Here is a 22,391-nt window from a genome sequence, read left to right as displayed (position 1 = left end):
ACCTCTCACAGATCAGTGAATGATGACGCAATAGCCCCGCCTCGCCCCACCTCTCCTGCTCAGAGATCAGCTGCTGGGCTGTCAGAATAGGGGGAGGAAAAGAGAGGCTCCGTTTTTTATTCTTATATATAGTCATTATTCATTTGTTTTAAAGCTCAATAAATAACAAAGAAGACCTTTGACCGGCACTTTTCTAATTTTGTCCGGAAGATTTAAACTTTAACGGACATGTTGACCGGCGAAAAAAAATCTAACTGAAACTCTGCTGCACGGTCCCCTCGTCCCTAGGACGAGGCAGAAAGGTGGGTGTTTTTCATCTGCTGGTGGACTACCGGAGAGATTTACAGCGCTTGTCTCGGGAAGGGAGAAAAAGAGCCAGAGCGTCGACAGCGGAGAATAAACAGAAGGGCAACCATGCGCGGGAAGTCTTCTTCACTGCTTTTGTGGCAGGACTACAGCGCCACTTACAGGCCTGGCATATACAAATATAAAAAACATGTCTATGAAGTGTTTTGGTCAAAAAAACAAACAGATACCCATTCTAGCCATGCCTCATATCCCTCTATTTCTCTTCCTGTTCCAAAAGTGCTGATTCTGGGTGTCTCAATGAGTTCTATTTCGTCCCTACTGACTGGTGCTTTAGCACTGGATATGTCCATCGCGCGCATGCGCAGCTCGAGTACCAATAACAACAAAGTCACCTGTGACCCACGTTACACCGGCTATATATATGCCGATGTCGTCAGAGGATCTGTTCCCTTTCATCTTCTCGCTGCACGAGAGTGCCGTGCCTACATTCTTGTAGCCTACAGCGTTTCGGTTGGAACGTTTGATCTAAGGATTTCTCTGCAAACGGCTGGTTGTGTGCAGCTTCGCGACTGATCCAGTCGGAGCCGCGGGCTTACTCGTTCTCCAGGAGCTGTGGCCGGCTGCGCAGAAACTTTGATCGGACAGGTTGGTGTCGGCTTGGTCGGTGATGGCAGTGTTTCCGCTCCCTCTCCCAGCTAAGTTGTCCTGATTACTGTCTTGTTTGCTATTTGGCTTGAACTTTTTGGTGACGGCAGCGTTTCCGCTCCCTCTCCCATGAGTTGCCCTTGTTGTGCTCTTTTGTACTTTTTCTGACCGTGGCGTTCTGAGCCAAGCTATCATTAGCATTTTGAGTTTCTGTTGGCTGCGTTTTCTTGTTTAGCCAGTTAGCAGTAGCGTGGCTCAGCCTAACTGTGTCCTGCCTGTACAGCCACTTGGCTGACGCTGGGGTAAGCACCGGAGTTACCTGTGCTGTTTTTTCTGTTTTATGCCAGTTTTCTGGTCTTAGCTTTGTGTTTTCGTTATTAACTCAACCAGTGAAGGCAGTGTTCTCGTCCACCAGGTGTTGCTTGATTCTAGCAGCAGCCGCCTGGCTAAGCTGTCTTGTTATGCTCACATGCTCTCACTCTCTGCTAGAAAGTGCCGGTGCCGCCGCACCGCAGTTGGAGGCAGGACCACACCATTACATGTAAATAGAGGGGGGTGTACAGAGACATTGGATAATTAACTTTTGGAGGAAAAAAAGTTAAATGAATCGTAAATGTAGTGAGTGCATTATCAATATAACGTTCTATTAATGTTAATTATTGATGAATGAAGAAAGGTTACTTAATTTTTGTTTCTTAATGTTCTAAAAATGTTTGGGCCCCTGTCAGTCACGGGCCCTTAGAATCGTCCTAACTTTTCACCCCCTTACGGCACCCCTGAACAGTTTATGGCGAGTACGGCAAATAAAAGTTGATTTAATGTAATTGTTTGCCTGTCTGGCCATTGTAATCGGGCTCTTTGAATATCCAAACATCCACGGTTTTCTTAAATTTCTGATCGGATTGGCAAAAACTTCAGAATTTGTATTGAACGCCATTCAAATGACAGCTTTGTTTTCCCCCAAAAGTGGGCGGAGCCGTACTTTTTGCCCGAAAGTGACGCATGTGTTACTCATCTATATTGCACACGTGCATGTGTGTGTTCAGGTTCAAGTGTTAGTGTACATATTCTTTGTGAAAGGTGGAGTTTCCGTGGGGGGAAGTTGGGCCAGAGGGAGGGGAGACCAGGTGCATGTTGCGAACAAATTATTGTTACAGTGGATGGGTGGGGGTGGGGTGTCTAAAGTCAAAGATGAATCTTGATTGAGCCAAATTTGACCCCGAGTCACCCAAAGCAATGCTGCTGGGTCTTCCCAGACCCGAACACCAAATTATACACTTTTTTTTTTTAGAGACCTTCAGACTTGGCTAAAATTGTCCAAATCTGTTTTACAGTGGTTACATAGCTGTTGTGGAGGATATCATGAAGCCTTGTTCCGAGAAAAATAACTAGAGCATAGTTATTATATAATTGTAACTTGAAACGGGTCACGGGAGACCCGAACACAACATAAGGGACTTGATAATATTTCAGTCAAATCCAACAGATTACTCTTCAAAGTGTAATGTTTTGTATTTGCACAATGAATTAGTTGTTTGTTCTCAGACTCCCTGCAACTACTACAATATGAATAAAAAAACACAAACATAAAAAATTAGAATCTACTAATAATAGAATTAACTACAAATGCATAAAATGTAATAAATATAGTACAATAAAAAAAAAAGTCCCTCCACTTTTACTTCACTGGCTAGTGGGGCAAAAAAGTATTTAGTCAGCCGCCAATTGTGCAAGTTCTCCCACTTAAAAAGATGAGAGAGGCCTGTAATTTTCATCCTAGGTATACCTCAACTATGAGAGACAAAATGAGAAAAACAAATCCAGAAAATCAGTCTGATTTTTAAAGAATTTATTTGCAAATTATGGTGGAAAATAAGTATTTGGTCAATAACAAAAGTTCATCTCAATACTTTGTTATATACCCTTTGTTGGCAATGACAGAGGTCAAACGTTTTCTGTAAGTCTTCACAAGGTTTTCACACACTGTTGCTGGTATTTTGGCCCATTCCTCCATGCAGATCTCCTCTAGAGCAGTGATGTTTTGGGGCTGTCGCTGGGCAACACAGACTTTCAACTCCCTCCAAAGATGTTCTATGGGGTTGAGATCTGGAGACTGGCTAGGCCACTCCAGGACCTTGAAATGCTTCTTACGAAGCCACTCCTTCGTTACCCGGGCGGTGTGTTTGGGATCATTGTCATGCTGAAAGACCCAGCCACGTTTCATCTTCAATGCCCTTGCTGATGGAAGGAGGTTGTCACTCAAAATCTCACGATACATGGCCCCATTCATTCTTTCCTTTACACGGATCGGTCGTCCTGTTCCCTTTGCAGAAAAACAGCCCCAAAGCATGATGTTTCCACCCCCATGTTTCACAGTAGGTATGGTGTTCTTTGGATGCAACTCAGCATTCTTTCTCCTCCAAACACGTCTAGTTGAGTTTTTACCAAAAAGTTATATTTTGGTTTCATCTGACCATATGACACCAAAAAGTTCTATTTTGGTTTCATCTGACCATATGACATTCTCCCAATCCTCTTCTGGATCAATGCTCTCTAGCAAACTTCAGATGGGCCTGGACATGTACTGGCTTAAGCAGGGGGACACGTCTGGCACTGCAGGATTTGAGTCCCTGGCGGCGTAGTGTGTTACTGATGGTAGCCTTTGTTACTTTGGTCCCAGCTCTCTGCAGGTCATTGACTAGGTCCCCCCGTGTGGTTCTGGGATTTTTGCTCACCGTTCTTGTGATCATTTTGACCCCACGGGGTGAGATCTTGCGTGGAGCCCCAGATCGAGGGAGATTATCAGTGGTCTTGTATGTCTTCCATTTTCTAATAATTGCTCCCACAGTTGATTTCTTCACACCAAGCTGCTTACCTATTGCAGATTCAGTCTTCCCAGCCTAGTGCAGGTCTACAATTTTGTTTCTGGTGTCCTTTGACAGCTCTTTGGTCTTGGCCATAGTGGAGTTTGGAGTGTGACTGTTTGAGGTTATGGATACTAGGTGTCTTTTATACTGATAACGAGTTCAAACGGGTGCCATTAATACAGTTAACAAGTGGAGGACAGAGGAGGCTCTTAAAGAAGAAGTTACAGGTCTGTGAGAGCCAGAAATCTTGTTTGTTTGTAGGTGACCAAATACTTATTTTACTGAGGAATTTACCAATTAATTCATTAAAAATCCTACAATGTGATTTCCTGGATTCTTTCCCCCCATTCTGTCTCTCATAGTTGAAGTGTACCTAGGATGAAAATAACAGGCCTCTCTCATCTTTTTAAGTGAGAGAACCTTGCACAATTGGTGGCTGACTAAATACTTTTTTTGCCCCACTGTATATCAGTCTCTTGTACAGTATATGTGCTGAACTTCCAAGATTCAGTTTGCATGTATGATATAAATATATAATTCTCCAATAAGGCCTTTGCTTACAGCTGATGTTTAATTCTGCTCCTCCAGTGAAACCTTTGATTATGTGTCCACGATTTACAGTTTCACTGTATAGAGTGCTGAAGTCCCTCCCCTTCTGGGGGAGCTTCATGGGACCTTATTTCGGAAAAATTATGTATTGAAGTCAATGGAGAGAGAAAGATTATCTTTCGAATTGTGCCACGAATTACACATATGATGTTTGTCAATTTAAAAGATGATTTTGCAAGTAAAAAAAAAGAAAATGTGTTGTAAAACTGTGAAGTAACACATTTTTTTGTGAAACGCTCAATGAACTACATCTCTGGTCTCACACAACAACACACGTCACCAAGATGGCCGTCACTACTGTCTTGTCAAAAAAGGGATTGACTACCCTCACAATGAAACACGTCCAGAAGAATGTCATGCAAAGCTGCCTGTCTGCCTGTCTTCCTTTGATTCTCTGAACTGCCTGATCTTTTTGAAGGGAGGCAATCCTCATGACACGCATTTTAAAAAATTATCATCCGATTTTTTTTAATCCGATGACGTTATCAGTGATTTTAAGCTGATTAATTACCGAAATAACATCAACCCTGTGGGCGGTAGGGTTGGGAACCGAAACTCGGTTCCAGATGAGAACCGATAAGAAAATGCCGGGTACCGGGTACCCGTACAAAATACACCTTTTCGGTTCTGCTTAACGGTTCCTAAACGCGGTAGACCCTGTATTCCAGCGGGTCCGTCTGTACCGCGGCGACCCGGTGGAATACAGGGCGGACCTGGAGAATCACAGAACGGCCGGTCGTCAGCGGGCCGTTGACGGCCGGCTCGGTACGCTGACGGCCGGCACCGCCCTTCATTTTTTTAAACGGCATCATATAAATTGCGCTGACAGGCGACAGAGGTCCACAGTTGCCCCGCAGCGAGGCTCCCCCCGCCCTCCCGTAGACAGTTCACGAGCTCAGTCACTTCATAACACCAAAGATGGGTCGCGGTAAACGCTCTGAAGTGAGGCTCCACTACACTAAAAAATAAAAAGACAATTGGGCACAGTGTTAATAGCTTGCCACAGGCATTGCTCAGTTAAAATAAAGCACAGCTATTGTGCAATACATTTGTATTGCATGTATATTTTTTATTTGTAACAATTTCAGTTAAAGCTGAAAAGAATAAAGATATTTTTGTTATCTAAACGTTTGACCTCTTTCTTTTACAATTTTGGAATCGAAACGGGGAATGGATAAGAACCGGAATTGATAAGCAGAACCGGAATCGGAATCGGAATCGATAAATTTCAAACGATACCCATCCCTAGTGGGCGGCGCCATTTTGACGAGTCACATGACTTATTTGACCGGAAGTGACGTGAACTATGCGTTTGGTGTCGAGGACAAATTGACGTATGTGCTTTGTTCATGTTGTTTACTCTAGTTACTCTCACAATTATATTGAAATATGCCTCATTGTATCGCGAAACATTGCTAAGAAGAAAGGGCTGTACCCTCAAACGTACCTACCTTTCATTTATTGGTTCAACCAAAGAGGTGCGTTTCACATCCTTCATGGCAACCAGTGCTGTTCTCAATACAACTTTTTCTAACACCACAGTGTCGAATTCCCTGTGTAAACATATGCAATCCAAGTCGTCTGTGAACAGTTTATTTTCAAGCAGAGGGTTTTGAGCAGAGGGTCGAGTTGTCAATTCTTGTTCTGTTTGCTGTGACTATCTTCCTCACCCTCTCAGACTTTCAGTTGCACGCGCTACTAAAGAGACGTGCTACCATGGAAACCAAACAATGGTGTAGCTGTATTAAAGTCCGAGTGGAAACAGTCCTGAGTAAATCTGATTTTGTCAGAAATCGGGAGAAATATGACCCCGGGAGGAAACCGGGAGAGGGCAATGAAATCGGAAGTCTCCCGCGAAAATCGGGAGGGTTGGCAAGTATGAACATATGTTCATAAGAGGATTGTCCATGGCTACACACCGATCGCAAGTACACCATTCATGTACAGGTCTCCCTACTCGCCCCCGAAATCAATTGCACGAGTAAGGGATCGTCTCCAGCAAGATCACTGTGCTGTTCATCCTCATCGTCACTGTCATCGTCACTGTCATCGTCATAACACCAGAGGGAGCTCCACAAATCATGTGAAACCCAGATTTGGCACAAAAAAGGGGGAATACGCGTTTCGCAATTATGCCACATCAAGGTGGAACGCTCTTCCCACAACTGTAAAGGAAAGTAAAACTATACTTACCTTCAAAACCTCTCTTAAAGAGCACCTTTGGGGGAGAGCATTGCAAAACTGGCCCCGGTAATGGTACAATTCTCAACCTGTCGTACAATGGACAGCTTCCCCCCCCCCCATCTATGTATATACTCGCATTTTAGACTCTGTTACTAACTGTATATCTGTAGACTTGGTATGTCTTAAATGTCCGGTTAGGATGTATTAGAACGAAATCTAAAATGAAAATTGTAAATAAGCAATCTGTATGTAAAAAACCACCTGTATGTCAATTGTAAATAAGCCATCTGTATGTCAAATATGTCTTATATGTCTTAAATGATATGATGAATTGGAAATGGGGGACCCTGATGTAAACAAGACGAAAGTCTTTCTCTGGTCTGCATCCCCTTAACAATTGTATGTTTTGAGCTGTACTGTACTGTACCCAATATACAAGCTGTTGATAAACTTTTCAATCAATCAGTCCCTGGATTCCTGACGGTTCTGGCCACTTGGCTGTATGGCTGAATTCCCCCATCCAATCTCTCCACATTGCTCAAAACTTCTTCCTCGGCTGACGAGTCCGAACTCAAATACTCTGCCATGTTTTCGTCGAATGAGCTGTTCGTGTGTTTACAAAATGAACGCATAGATGACGTCACAACCTAGTTTTTCGGATCATGTGACTACTGAAAATGGCCAAAATGGCAGCTGCCTGACGGAATATACAGGTTTTGATAAAAAATAGCTATAAAATCTTTATTTACTGGGGAATATCGCTGATTTCTTCAGGGTATGGTTTAAACATAATGTTTCACTAAATACTGAAGTTTTTATTAACTATCTAATGACTGGAGCCTTCCTTTAATGTCAACCATTTGTGCAGATAGCATAAAGTAGAGAAGATCGCTGATGCTAATGTAGCCTTAGCATTTCTCCCCCGGGCTAAATGGTGTATTATAGAATGATAACACCGGTGTGACAGTACTCTTCAAAGGGTTCACGAAATATGACTACTACTCTTACTGTTTAACATTTTGGGTTACTTAATGTTACTTCATGTTAAGGCTAATACAAATTACAAGGCTAAGGCTGTAATGCTAACTAACGTGCTTGCTACTAGCTAGGTAGCTAACTTGATCCAGCCACTCCTGGTCCTTTCATCAGACGGGAAGCGAAAGAACGAGCAAGACCCATTGCTGGTATGATTACAGCCTGGTACTAAGCACACAGGCATCTTGTTAAAGTTATCTTATCTTAGCTATCTCTTATATTTAGCGGAGGAAAACAATTGTGACATCAGTTTGTCACTTATGCGACTCTGGGATTTGTAGTCTTTCTAGTTGCGTATTTTTCATAGTCTTATATTTTAACAGTTTTACGACAAACTGTGACTTTTTTGACATGGAAATAATTGTTTAAGATTGACGAACATCATATGTGTAATTCGTGGCACAATTCAAACGGGATCGAAAGATACGTTTTCTCTCTCCATTGACTTCAATACATAATTTTTACGAAATAAGGTGCCATGAACCGGAAGTAGATGGGCGTGACTTCGCCACTCTATTAAACATTTGTTCTCACTCGTGCTGTTTCTTTGTTTTTCTCCAGTTGTTTTCCTCTGCACTCTTTTGTCGCAACACTCCGCAGTTCGACGATCTGTTTGGTTTCTCTGTGGATGATGTGTTGAGCGAGGTGAAACGAGGACGACAACTGGTAAAGATTCTTGATTGTTTTCTGTCATGAATTGGCCTAATCCAATGTTTGTGTGTTTAGTTGTTTAACGGTCCCCTATCATACTGTTTTTCATCAATTTATTATAGGTCTCAGATATATACAAACATGTCTCTGAAGTGTTTGGCTCGAAATACCAAACAGATCATTGCAGCATCCCATAATCCCCTCTGTTTCAGCCCTGTTTCAAAAGTGCTGATTCTCTGTCTGTTACTTTAGATCAGGAGTGTCAAACTCAAGGCCCGGGGGCCAAACCCGGCCCGTGACTTCATTTTCTGTGGCCCCACAAGAGCCTGCAAAGAATATTATATGTTTATTATACGGTTACATGATGATTTACAGAAGCACGTTGCCCATAAACTACATGTCCCACAATGCATCTCAAATTTGACATTTTTTCTTCGAAATATGCATTTTTCCGGGGCCGATCGCCGGAATCAGTATCGGCCGATACCGATCGCCGATCCGATCGAGTGGGCGGGGGCCTAAATGGAAGATTTAAACATCACTTTAAATCTTTCATTTAAAGCAGGGGTGGGGAACCTCCGGCCCCCGGGCCGTATACGGCCCGCGAGACCATTTGGTGTGGCCCTCGAGGTAATTTATAAACACACGCAAAAAAGAAAAAAATTAAAGAAATCTAGACCGCAAAATAATTAAACAAGTGAGTGCCTGTTTTTCCAGGCCAAGGTCAGGGTCCTTGAACACAATACAAGCCCAACGTGTCATCACGTGGTATATGTCTCGTCCATGGTCTCGTCTGACGGGTGTAGTTCTGACGGGGAGCACCAGAACGCAGCTCCGCTCCGTCACTTCCAAAAATTGCAGTACCCATAAGGAGCCGTACACATGCTGCAGTTTTTGCGTGGCTGTGTCTTAGTTGTAAGCCCAGTGGCGATCTGTCATACTGATCATACAGTCAATAACTTTGTTGTTATTAGCATCTGGTTAGCTAGCTATGCTAATGAATATAAGAAGCTTTTACTACAACCAGTGAGGTAAAGGCACATCTTTATATGATCATTATAGTTATAAAAAATAAGAGAATAAAGTAAACAGGTATAAAATACTATATGACAGTAAAAACAAGTTGTTATTAATAAACAAGAATACAGTTTGAAAGGGGAGTGATTTGTAAAATATCCATAAAGAAAAAGAAAATCTGCTTACAGTTCTGTTTCATATGGGTGTTGAGAGATGTATCCATAGATCTACTAATGTTGCTCTCAAAGTGCACCAGATTGATGCTTTTAACTTCAACATTTAAAAAATAAATCTTCCCGGGGGAGCATGCCCCCCGGACCCCCCTAGAGGGGGTAAGGTCCCCCCCACTTAAATCATGTTCACATGGTAAAGGGGTCTAAATACATTTGCACACATCTTGTGTCCACATCTTTCTGTTTGGGTGGTCATGCCACAACTCTGCACGTGCATGCATTCGTGAGTAATAGCAAGATATCTGGATTAAGAGGTTGCTTTTTCTTTGCACAGCATGAAAGAAAGGTGAAATGAGTGGGCTGTGATTTTAGTATTTTTAAGCAGAGGTCAATAATTTGTACGGCCCTCTGAGGATGTTGAAAACATTGAAATGGCCCTTGAGAGGAAAAAGGTTCCCCACCCCTGATTTAAAGTGATGTTTAAAACTCAGTTAATGGGGCTCATTCACTGGAGCTTCCACAAACAACAATCAACTTAATTATTACATTCAAATGATGTACATTATTCAAGTTTACATTCACTTTGGATAATAACACGGGAGAAATTAGCGGAAGCGCTCTCTTTTCCTCTCTCCCTCTCTCTCTCCCCCCTCTCTCCCTCTCCTGACAGCCTGTCAGTATCTCATGCAGCTCACTGATCCAGTAATGAGTGACCCGACAATGAAGAATACATATATTTATAATAACTAGTTTAGCTTGTTCCAGAGGTAGATAAAATAGCTAAATGTGTTAGATCTAACTCGTACGGTACGTCCACACAGCAGCTTTTCAAAAATCTTGAAAATCTTGGAGCTGGGCGTGTCTGAAAGCTTGGGGATTTTTTGCGAGCACATACAAAGCAAAAAACCCCGGGGATTTAATGCGAGCAATATATATATATATATATAAATATATATATAAACTCCCCAAACAGGCGAAAACCTACCAGTTTCACCCACTGTCTCTGCCACCTCCCTCCATGCCTGGTTCCTCCGGTTTGTATCCCGTTAATAATTCTGGTCGTAAAGAACCGGGTGATTTGCTACCGTAATTTCTCGTTTGGAATATGAGGAAATGAACTGCGGTCTGGTTCTCCCTGTGTGCGTGTTTCGTTGCGCTTACCGGTCCGGCGGGCGGAGCTGCAGGATTTCTGCTTCACACACGTTGCATACCGCTATTTTACTGTCTTTTTCGGACACCTTAAAATAATGCCAGACCGGTGAAGCCATTTTGGCGAGCTTGTTTTGGCGCACACAGAGAAAAGTGTCATGTATTTTACGTCATGCGATCGGCATGTTTAGAGAGCACCGATCGATTGGTAGAGAGTGAGTATCGGCCGATCTCGATCGGTGACCGATCGATCGGAGCATCCCTAGTGCACGCTATTACGGGCAATATAGAGCACGCACAAAAGCGGGAGCACACACACACTATTAAGATGTTAAATATTATTTTACCAACAATGTGGAATTTACATTCATTTAAGTAGGCTATCAAAGCATTGCTAATTCCTCGCTACATATTGCACAGATTCTGCGTAATACTAATAATTTTTAATTTTTATTTAAATATTTTTAGCAGATTTAGCGTTTTTAGTGAGAAAGAATTCCGAGATACGTTTTTGCGCCATGTCAGTTACTTGTCACTTGTGTTGTACGTCATGGTAAAAGTAGCCGACTAAAAACGAACAAAAAACTTGTTTTCCACATCTTTTTTATTTTTCTTCCTTGAAGCTAAATAATGTATTATATAGTTTTAAATGATCATTTGAATAATAATATATTATATAAAATAAATCTCAGGCACAATGAAATGAAATAAAAACATTATATAAAAAAATAAAATGTGCAGGCAGAGGAGCTCCGCCTGCCTGCCGCTATGTGCTGCAGTACCCTCAGCACCCCCTTCCTGCGCCCCTGAACACAATGGTGCTCTAGGAGGAGATTCAGGTGATAAGGTGGGGGGTCACCTTGGTTGGTGGCTAATGGTTACACAAACCAAACAATCGTTATGACATCATAAAGTGGCCAAAATCTGATCAGCTGATTTCCAGACAGGTTTTTATATAAATGGATCAGGACAAAAAGTGAGCTAATCTTTCTTCCTGAAACTTTCAGAATCTCTTTACGCAGAGGGGACACATGCTATATTTTAATGTGTATGTCAACGTCTTAAATTAACTATATTTTAATATATAAAAGACATGAAAAAGTGGATTTTGCATAATAGTGTGTGGGCCGGCATAGGACATTAACTCATTTGTTTGTGTAAGATCTGTAACAAATGTAAGAAGAGGGGAGCCACGGCTGGGTGTGAAGTCGGACGCTGCAAGAAGTCCTACCACTACCCGTGTGCTGTGGAAGAAAGGGCCAAGATCGTTGAGGATATAACAAAGGAGGAATATGTGTAAGTCCAATATCAACATTTTCTGTGTGTCTGGGTTATAAATGACCCTGTCCTGCAGTATGAACAAAGTGAAGTGTAAATTGGTTTTGATGTCAAACAACGTTGTGTTCTGCTTCAGGCTGTACTGCTACAAACACTATCCAAAAACACAAGGTAGGTGTGGAATTTCTTGACCTTCTTCCTGTCAAAACATATTTTCAGTTTATGACATATTATGCGTTAAAAATGTATTTCCCATTTCCAGAAAACAACCCCTCCGAAAATGAACGTCTCTCTTTATCCAGAGCTTACAGAAATCCTGAAGAAGCTGGAACATCTAAGGTTTGGTTTATGAAACTGTCTTCTACCTAAATGTATAGCAAACCACTTAAAACTGTGCATGTCTTTAATAAATAATTACCTTAAAGGCAAGGCAAGTTTATTTATATAGCACTTTTCAACACAAGGCAATTCAAAGTGCTTTACAACAAATGAAAGACATTAAGAAAATCAGTCATTTAAAAAGAAAAGCTAATAAAATAAACATTAAAAGAAAAAATACATGGATAAAAGTTACAGTGCAGTCTAAGATATGAATAGTTCAATTAAACATTAAAAGAAAAAGTACATGGATAAAAGTTACAGTGCAGTCTAAGATATGAATAGTTCAATTAAAAGCAGCGACAAAAAGAAAAGTCTTCAGCCTGGATTTAAAAGTAGTCAGAGTTGCAGCGGACCTGCAGGTTTCTGGGAGTTTGTTCTAGATATTTGGAGCATAATAACTGAACGCTGCTTTACCATGTAGAGGTTCTGACTCTGGGGACAGAAAGCTGACCAGTCCCTGAAGACCTGAGAGATCTGGATGGTTCATAATTTAGCAGGAGGTCAGAAATGTATTTTGGGCCTAAACCATTCAGTGCTTTATAAACCAGCAGCAGTATTTTGAAATCTATTCTTTGACACACAGGAAGCCAGTGTAAAGACTTCAGAACAGGAGTGATGTGATCCACTTTCTTAGTGTTAGTGAGGACTCGAGCAGCGGCGTTCTGAATCAGCTGCAGCTTCCTAATAGATTTTTTTAGTGAGACCTGTGAAGACACCATTGCAGTAGTCGAGTCTACTGAAGATAAAAGCATGGACAAGTTTTTCCAAATCCTGCTGTGACATTAGTAATTTAATCCTAGATATATTCTTTAGGTGATAGTAGGCTGATTTAGTAACTGTTTTAATGTGACTGTTGAAACTCAGGTCAGAGTCCATGACTACACCTAGATTTCTGGCTTTATCTGTTGTTTTGAACATTGCACACTGAAGCTCAGCGCTAACTTTTATACGTTCTGACTTGGCTCCAAAAACCATTACCTCAGTTTTATCTTTGTTTAATTGGAGAAAGTTCTGACACATCCAGTCATTGATTTGTTCAATGCACTTACTCAGTGTTTGAATTGGAGCATAGTCTCCTGGTGAAATTGTTACGTAAATGTGTGTGTCATCTGCATAGCTATGGTAACTTATTTTGTTGTTTTTCATTATCTGAGCCAGTGGTAGCATGTAGATGTTAAAGAGAAGAGGCCCCAAGATGGAGCCTTGAGGAACCCCACATGTCATATTTGTCAACTCAGATGTGTATTTACCTATAGAAACAAAGTTGTTTCTGTCCTTTAAGTAGGATTCAAACCAATTTAAAACTGTTTCCGAAAGTCCCACCCAGTTTTCCAGTCGGTCTAGTAATATGCTGTGGTCAACAGTGTCAAACGCAGCACTGAGATCTAATAATACTAACACTGAAGTTCTGCCACTGTCTGTGTTTAAGTGGATGTCATTAAAGACCTTTACAAGAGCAGTCTCAGTGCTGTGGTTTGGACGAAAGCCTGACTGGAACACATCGAAACAGTTATTTAAATGCAAGAAATTACTCAACTGTTGAAAAACAACTTTTTCAATGATTTTACCTAGAAATGGGAGGTTTGATATGGGCCTGTAATTGTTCATTACTGAAGCATCTAGATTATTATTTTTTAAGAGCGGTTTAATGACTGCAGTTTTCAGGGCCTGTGGAAAAATACCTGAGTGAAGAGATTTGTTTACTATATGAAGTAGATCTGAGGCCATGCAAGGCAAAACATCTTTAAAAAATCATGTTGGAATAAAATCAAGGCAGCAGGAGGAGGATTTCAGAAATTGTATAATGTCCTCTAGGTTTTTATCATTAATCTGATGGAATTGTGTCATGGTGTTTGAATTGATGTTAAGTGGACACAGAGACAACACATTTGCTGTTCCTGATGTAGAGGCACTGACTGCTTGTCTGATTTTCTGAATTTTGTCAGTGAAGAAGGCAAAATCATTGCACGCCCTGGTGGATAGAAATTCAGAGGCTACTGACACTGGGGGGTTAGTTAGTCTGTCGACGGTAGCAAACAAAGCACGTGCGTTGTTTTTGTTTTTGGTAATGATGTCAGAGAAGAACGATTGTCGTGCATTTTTCAATTCCAAATTATAAAGGCCAAGTCTCTCTTTATAGATTTCAAAGTGAACCTGGAGATTTGTTTTTCAGCCACCTGCGTTAAGCTTTTCGACATTCTCTTTTTTCTGTTTTCACGCTCATGGACTTTCTCCATGGAGATATTTTCTTGCCAGACATTTCCTTTACCTTAGTTGGAGCAATGGCATCTATAACATTTTTAATTTTTGAATTAAAATGATCTACTAGCTCATTTACTGAGATGTTAGCAGGGGCAAGTGTGGAAGAACAATTCTGAGTAAACATTTCCCTAGTATTTTCAGTTAAATATCGCTTTGTGGTTACCTCTTTTTGAACATTTTTGTGAACAGAAATAGAGCTCTCAAAGAAAACACAGGAATGGTCAGAGAGTGCAACATCAGTCACCACAACCTTAGAGATATTCAGACCCTTTGAGATAATTAAGTCCAGAGTGTGCCCCTTATTGTGCGTGGGCTCCGTCACATGCTGAGTCAGTCCATAGCTATCAAGAACACAAAACAGTTATTTTGCCCCTCTGTCCTGGGGGTTGTCAACATGGATGTTAAAATCACCAACAATGACTAGACGGTCAAAGTCAATACACACTATAGACAGCAGTTCAGTAAAGTCATCAAAAAAGCTTGCACAGTATTTGGGTGGTCTATAGATATTTAGGAACAGAGCTCGAGAGGAGCATTTCAGCTGAAGGGCCACATATTCAAAAGAAGCAAAGTTCCCATAAGATGTCTTCCTGCATTGAATGGAATCATTGAACAGAATAGCAACTCCACCTCCTCTCTTATGCATTCTTTCCTGACTCATAAAACTAAAGTTGGGAGGGGTTGATTCGATAAGAACAGCTGCACTGTTATTTTGTTCAATCCAAGTTTCCGTTAAAAACATAAAATCAAGATTGTGCTCAGTGATAAAATCATTGATTAAAAATGTTTTTCCTGCCAGAGACCTGACATTTAATAAAGCTAATTTAAGTTTGTTAAACACACTATCAGTCAGGTTTTTTGTAACAAGCTGTGGCTGACATGGAATCACTGCTAAATTAGATAAACTCACACAAACGTTTGAGCGCTTCCTGTTTCTAAGATGATTCACCGCTCTTAATCTATTACCTATCAACACAGATATCGGCAAAGCTATAGGCAGGCAGGGCCCCGGCATGTCCTGGAAAGAGTTGAGAGTGCCATACGCCCTTGAGCCTGGACCCAGCACATATCAGTTTGCAGCGTTTAGTACACACACATCCTTATCAGGCTTCGGAGACTGCAGATGCTTTCTTGAAGGGAGGGGAGGTGGTTGACGTAGGCACGGTGATGGAGACGGGGGAGATGGTGCGGGGGTAGAGGACATGCTGCCAGGGGGGGGAGGTGGTTGACGTAGGCACGGTGATGAAGACGGGGGAGATGGTGCACGTCTCTGCGGTGATTTTGGTGGGCGTCGTTGAGGAGCGGGGGTAAAGGACATGGTGCCAGCCCTGCGTATCGCCTTAGTTTGGTCTTTGAACTCCAGGAAGGAATTGGTGCCAACCCTCTGTATCTCCTTCATGTGTTCAACGATCCCCAGGAGGGTGGGCGAGGGTGAAAGGGTGAACGGAGTATCCTCAAAGGCGTTGACAGGGGGGAGGGGGGGGGGGGGGGGGGCAGTGGAGACTCCTCCATGTGTCTCATAGGTCTCCCATAATCAGAACATTCCTCAGGCGGGTGCAGTGATAATTCTTCAGGGTTTTCTGCGCGATATGTTGTGTCTTTCTCCTGTTTTGATTCCTCTTGCCGCTTGTCCTTGGCAGAGGGAACAGATTGATAACGCAGGCAGTTGAATATGTTAGAGATAAACAATTTCACTCCTGACTTGTTCAGGCAAACTCCATTAACTAGCTGTGAGTTAGCATACCCTTCTCTATTATTTTGCAACACTGGTAAAGTGGTGTCATTCCCATGACATAGTCCATTCACTTCCACGTTAACTTCCAACCGTTGCATTTTCATTTCCAACACAGCTATCTTCTGTATAAGTTTGTGGAAGTCATCTGTAGAGAATGGAGGCATTTTGCTACCAACTAGCTTAAGCTAAATAGCATGCCGTAGCCTACCAGGCTTTAGCTGTTGCTAGGCCACGCTACTGTAAGACTGAGGTCGTCGTAAAAATGTTGAAATATGGCTGAAACCCTCCGTCTATTGTACGAAGATGAACTGTCCCAGTGATAAGTAATGTCCAGGAGCCGCTGCTCGAAGTTTTCAGAGAATAGAGATAGGAAATCAGCATAAAAAGTAGTAAGTAGAGGCAGGAGCAAGCAGAAAAGCGTCTGCACTGTAAGAAAGATAAGATAAGGGGACCTATCATGCAAAATGCACTTTTGCACATCTTTTATACATGAATATTTGTCCCCGGTGTGTCAGGGAACTCACCAATGACGCGTTTCCACTGCAGGCCTCGCTCGGCCTCGCTCAGTTTGGTTAGGCAAGGCAAGGCAAGGCAAGGCAAGGCAAGGCAAGGCAAGGCAAGGCAAGGCAAGGCAAGGCAAGGCAAGGCAAGGCAAGGCAAGGCAAGGCAAGGCAAGGCAAGGCAAGGCAAGGCAAGGCAAGGCAAGGCAAGGCAAGGCAAGGCAAGGCAAGGCAAGCAAGGCAAGGCAAGGCAAGGCAAGGGCAAGGCAAGGCAAGGCAAGGCAAGGCAAGGCAAGGCAAGGCAAGGCAAGGCAAGGCAAGGCAAGGCAAGGCAAGGCAAGGCAAGGCAAGGCAAGGCAAGGCAAGGCAAGGCAAGGCAAGGCAAGCAAGGCAAAGGCAAGGCAAGGCAAGGCAAGGCAAGGCAAGGCAAGGCAAGGCAAGGCAGGCAAGGCAAGGCAAGGCAAGGCAAGGCAAGGCAGGCAAGGCAAGGCAAGGCAAGGCAAGGCAAGGCAGGCAAGGCAAGGCAAGGCAAGGCAAGGCAAGGCAAGGCAAGGCAAGGCAAGGCAAGGCAAGGCAAGGCAAGGCAAGGCAAGGCAAGGCAAGGCAAGGCAAGGCAAGGCAAGGCAAAGGCAAGGCAAGGCAAGGCAGGCAAGGCAAGGCAAGGCAAGGCAAGGCAAGGCAAGGGCAAGGCAAGGCAAGGCAAGGCAAGGCAAGGCCAGGCAAGGCAAGGCAAGGCAAGGCAAGGCAAGGCAAGGCAAGGCAAGGCAAGGCAAGGCAAGGCGAAGGCAAGGCAAGGCAAGGCAAGGCAAGGCAAGGCAAGGCCAAGGCAAGGCAAGGCAAGGCAAAGGCAAGGCAAGGCAAGGCAAGCAGGCAAGGCAGGCAAGGCAAGGCAAGGCAAAGGCAAGGCAAAGGCAAGCAAGCAAGGCAAGGCAAGGCAAGGCAAGGCAAGGCAAGGCAAGGCAAGGCAAGGAAGGCAAGGCAAGGCAGGCAAGGCAAGGCAAGGCAAGGCAAGGAAGGCAAGGCAAGGCAAGGCAAGGCAAGGCAAGGCAAGGCAAGGCAAGGGCAAGGCAAGGCAAGGCAAGGCAAGGCAAGGCAATGGCAAGGCAAGGCAAGGCAAGGCAAGGCAAGGCAGGCAAGGCAAGGCAAGGCAAAGGCAAGGCAAGCAAGGCAAGGCAAGGCAAGGCAAGGCAAGGCAAGGCAAGGCAAGGCAAGGCAAGGCAAGGCAAGGCAAGGCAAGGCAAGGCAAGGCAAGGCAAGGCAAGGCAAGGCAAGGCAAGGCAAGGCAAGGCAAGGCAAGGCAAGGCAAGGCAAGGCAAGGCAAGGCAAGGCAAGGCAAGCAAGGCAAGGCAAGGGCAAGGCAAGGCAAGGGCAAGGCAAGGCAAGGCAAGGCAAGGCAAGGCAAGGCAAGGCAAGGCAAGGCAAGGCAAGGCAAGGCAAGGCAAGGCAAGGCAAGGCAAGGCAAAGGCAAGGCAAGGCAAGGCAAGGCAAGGCAAGGCAGGCAAGGCAAGGGCAAGGCAAGGCAAGGCAAGGCAAGGCAAGGCAAGGCAAGGCAAGGCAAGGCAAGGCAAGGCAAGGCAAGGCAGGCAAGGCAAGGCCAGGCAAAGCAAGGCAAGGCAAGGCAAGGCAAGGCAAGGCAAGGCAAGGCAAGGCAAGCAAGGCAAGGCAAGGCAATGGCAAGGCAAGGCAAGGCAAGGCAAGGCAAGGCAAGGCAAGGCAAGGCAAGGCAAGGCAAGGCAAGGCAAGGCAAGGCAAGGCAAGGCAAGGCAAGGCAAGGCAAGGCAAGGCAAGGCAAGGCAAGGCAAGGCAGGCAAGGCAAGGCAAGGCAAGGCAAGGCAAGGCAAGGCAAGGCAAGGCAAGGCAAGGCAAGGCAAGGCAAGGCAAGGCAAGGCAAGGCAAGGCAAGGCAAGGCAAGGCAAAGGCAAGGCAAGGCAAGGCAAGGCAAGGCAAGGCAAGGCAAGGCAAGGCAAGGCAAGGCAAGGCAAGGCAAGGCAGGCAAGGCAAGGCAAGGCAAGGCAAGGCAAGGCAAGGCAAGCAAGGCAAGGCAAGGCAGGCAAGGCAAGGCAAGGCAAGGCAAGGCAAGGCAAGGCAAGGCAAGGCAAGGCAAGGCAAGGCAGGCAAGGCAAGGCAAGGCAAGGCAAGGCAAGGGCAAGGCAAGCAAGGCAAGGCAAGGCAAGGCAAGGCAAGGCAAGGCAAGGCAAGGCAAGGCAAGGCAAGGCAAGGCAAGGCAAGGCAAGGCAATGGCAAGGCAAGGCAAGGCAAGGCAAGGCAAGGCAAGGCAAGGCAAGGCAAGGCAAGGCAAGGCAAGGCAAGGCAAGGCAAGGCAAGGCAAGGCAAGGCAAGGCAAGGCAAGGCAAGGCAAGGCAAGGCAAGGCAAGGCAAGGCAAGGCAAGGCAAGGCAAGGCAAGGCAAGGCAAGGCAAGGCAAGGCAAGGCAAGGCAAGGCAAGGCAAGGCAAGGCAAGGCAAGGCAAGGCAAGGCAAGGCAAGGCAAGGCAAGGCAAGGCAAGGGCAAGGCAAGGCAAGGCAAGGCAAGGCAAGGCAAGGCAAGGCAAGGCAAGGCAAGGCAAGGCAAGGCAAGGCAAGGCAAGGCAAGGCAAGGCAAGGCAAGGCAAGGCAAGGCAAGGCAAGGCAAGGCAAGGCAAGGCAAGCAAGGCAAGGCAAGGCAAGGCAAGGCAAGGCAAGGCAAGGCAAGGCAATGGGCAAGGCAAGGCAAGGCAAGGCAAGGCAAGGCAAGGCAAGGCAAGGCAAGGCAAGGCAAGCAAGGCAAGGCAGGCAAGGCAAGGCAAGGCAAGGCAAGCAAGGCAAGGCAAGGCAAGGCAAGGCAAGGCAGGCAAGGCAAGGGCAAGGCAAGGCAAGGAAGGCAAGGCAAGGCAAGGCAAGGCAAGGCAAGGCAAGGCAAGGCAAGGCAAGGCAAGGCAAGCAAGGCAAGGCAAGGCAAGGCAAGGCAAGGCAAGGCAGCAAGGCAAGGCAAGGCAAGGCAAGGCAAGGCAAGGCAAGGCAAGGCAAGGCAAGGCAAGGCAAGGCAAGGCAAGGCAAGGCAAGGCAAGGCAAGGCAAGGCAAGGCAAGGAAGGCAAGGCAAGGCAGCAAGGCAAGGCAAGGCAAGGCAAGGCAAGGCAAGGCAAGGCAAGGCAAGGCAAGCAAGGCAAGGCAAGGCAAGGCAAGGCAAGGCAAGGCAAGGCAAGGCAAGGCAAGGCAAGGAAGGGCAAGGCAAGGCAAGGCAAGGCAAGGCAAGGCAAGGCAAGGCAAGGCAAGGCAAGGCAAGGCAAGGCAAGGCAGGCAAGGCAAGGCAAGGCAAGGCAAGGCAAGGCAAGGCAAGGCAAGGCAATTCAAAGTGCTTTACAAAAAATGAAAGAGATTAAGAAAATGGCATTTAAAATCAGTCATTAAAAAGAAAAGCTAATAAAATAAACATTAAAAGAAAAAATACATGGATAAAAGTTACAGTGCAGTCAATTAAATATTAAAAGAAAAAAAAGTACATGGATAAAAGTTACAGTGCAGTCTAAGATATGAATAGTTCAATTAAAAGCAGCGACAAAAAGAAAAGTCTTCAGCCTGGATTTAAAAGTGGTTAGGCCTTATTAGGCCCGGCTCACTTTAATGCTGCGCTTCCATTACAGTTTAGGAACTGGGGCAGTTACTATAGTAACGCAGTGTAGGCGGAGCCGTGATGTCATCTTCAATGAGAGCCCCAGAAAAACAACAGAGCCGTTAGCTCTTAGTACTCAGAGCTCACAGCTCCTCATATCTGTTCAGAAACTAGACAAAAGTTTAACAAGTACAAACCACAGACTGTCTGTATCATGGCAAATACAGTCGCTGGTTTATTTATGTCTGTATAGGCCGTTGTTGTGAGTGTGGACGGTCGGAGCATATACAACGTTAGCTTAGCCAAGCTACATTTAGAAAACATGCATTTTAAAAGGGTTTTTCGCCTGCCGTCTGTCTGCAGGCTTGTCAAAGCATTAATTCATGGTTTTTACTAACCGGTATCAGTATGTTGTTACTTCGGCATCATTTTGAAACGTGAATTACAATTAAATCACGGTCAAATATGTTCATCTTGTTGTAGTTGTAGCCCCCTTGCCAGCGATTCTCTCTCTAGTTTAGCATACTCAGCCCGACTCAGCCTGGTTGTTCCTGGCCCTAGAACCACGATTTAGTCGGGCCAGAAAAAAGGTGAAAAGTAGCCCCGGCCAAAACTAGGCCAAGTGGAAACGCAACCAAAAACGGGCTCCGCACGGCTCGGCATGCTTAAAGCGAGCTACCCACTGCAGTGGAAACACGCCATAAGTGTCAGAAAACACAACCCTCTCTCTTTTCCTCCATACCCAAATCTCTAAAAGCGGGGCTGCAACGGAGCTGATACAGATTTCAACACATTTCTGATGTCAGAAAAGGGGTGCTCCGCCTATATGGGCAACTCTCCACCTATCAGGGGAATGAGGTTGCGTGGCATGGTAGCAGCATGGTAGCAGCATGGTAACATGACGCTCGTGCCTCGCCCCCCTCAATCAATCAATCAATCAATCAATGTTTATTTATATAGCCCAATATCACAAATGTTACATTTGTCTCAGTGGACTTCACAATTTGTACAAAAATATCAGTATGACAATACGACACCCTCTGTCCTTAGACCCTCACATCGTACAAGGAAAAACTTCCGAAGAAAACCCACAGTTTAAAGGGAAAAATGGGAGAAACCTCAGGGAGAGCAACAGAGGAGGGATCCCTCTCCCAGGACGGACAGACGTGCAATAGATGCCGTGTGTAAATTGAAAAGATAATACATTTGCAACATAGGTAGTCTAAATGTTTGGAAATGCTTGTGTGTATAATAGGAATATGAATCCACGAGGATATCCATCCAGGACCTATGATCCAGGACCACAGCCACGACTCAAGATCCAGGGCTCGCGATGCAGGACACAGGACCGCAGGATCATCCATGTCTCCAGATCCCGGCGTATATAGACACCAAAAAGAAATACATTTGGGGAAGCTGGGTTAATCGGAACATGAGAGTACACAGGTATAGACAGAGAGAAGGAAGAAGTAAGATGTCCCCCGACAAACTAAGCCTATATCAGCAGAACACCTCCTTTGCAGGGGGGCGTGGTCAGCTGCAGCTCATTTGCTATACCTATGTTGCAAATGTATTATCTATTATCCAATTTACACACGGCATCTATTGCACGTCTGTCTGTCCTGGGAGAGGGATCCCTCCTCTGTTGCTCTCCCTGAGGTTTCTCCCATGTTTCCCTTTAAACTGTGGGTTTTCTCTGGAAGTTTTTCCTTGTACGATGTGAGGGTCTAAGGACAGAGGGTCTTAGGACAGAGGATGTCGTATTGTCATACTGATATTCTGTACACACTGTGAAGACCACTGAGACAAATGTAACATTTGTGATATTGGGCTATATAAATAAACATTGATTGATTGATTGATTGGCCACAGAATCAGCCCTTGTGAAGACTGGGCTGGAATGGAGCAAATAGAGCAAAATGAGGCATGGCTAAAATGCATGATCTGTTTGGTATTTTTTTTTAAAACTTCACAGACATGTTTTATATAGGTATGGCCCCACAATATA

At 44.6% G+C, this 22,391-nt stretch overlaps 1 protein-coding gene across 5 annotated transcripts in view; it reads left to right on the top strand.

The window, feature by feature from the left end:
• The window catches only part of LOC117544570 (dentin sialophosphoprotein-like), a 56,753-nt gene that overhangs the window by 7,219 nt on the left and 27,143 nt on the right, over positions 1-22,391 (top strand). For 4 of the 5 annotated variants that reach the window (XM_034213733.1, XM_034213732.1, XM_034213731.1 and 1 more), the window contains exons 2-5: positions 8,211-8,315; positions 11,802-11,935; positions 12,054-12,088; positions 12,180-12,256. In XM_034213733.1, coding sequence (XP_034069624.1) covers positions 8,211-8,315; positions 11,802-11,935; positions 12,054-12,088; positions 12,180-12,256 — 351 coding nt within the window. The remainder of the gene's footprint in view (positions 1-8,210; positions 8,316-11,801; positions 11,936-12,053; positions 12,089-12,179; positions 12,257-22,391) is intronic. The other variant, XM_034213734.1, reaches the window with a different exon arrangement.

This window comes from Gymnodraco acuticeps, unplaced genomic scaffold, assembly GCF_902827175.1.
Source record: "Gymnodraco acuticeps unplaced genomic scaffold, fGymAcu1.1, whole genome shotgun sequence".
In the NCBI taxonomy this organism is placed as follows: domain Eukaryota; kingdom Metazoa; phylum Chordata; class Actinopteri; order Perciformes; family Bathydraconidae; genus Gymnodraco; species Gymnodraco acuticeps.
Note: the sequence above shows the minus strand (reverse complement) of the source record. Positions and strands in the feature narration are given on the sequence as shown.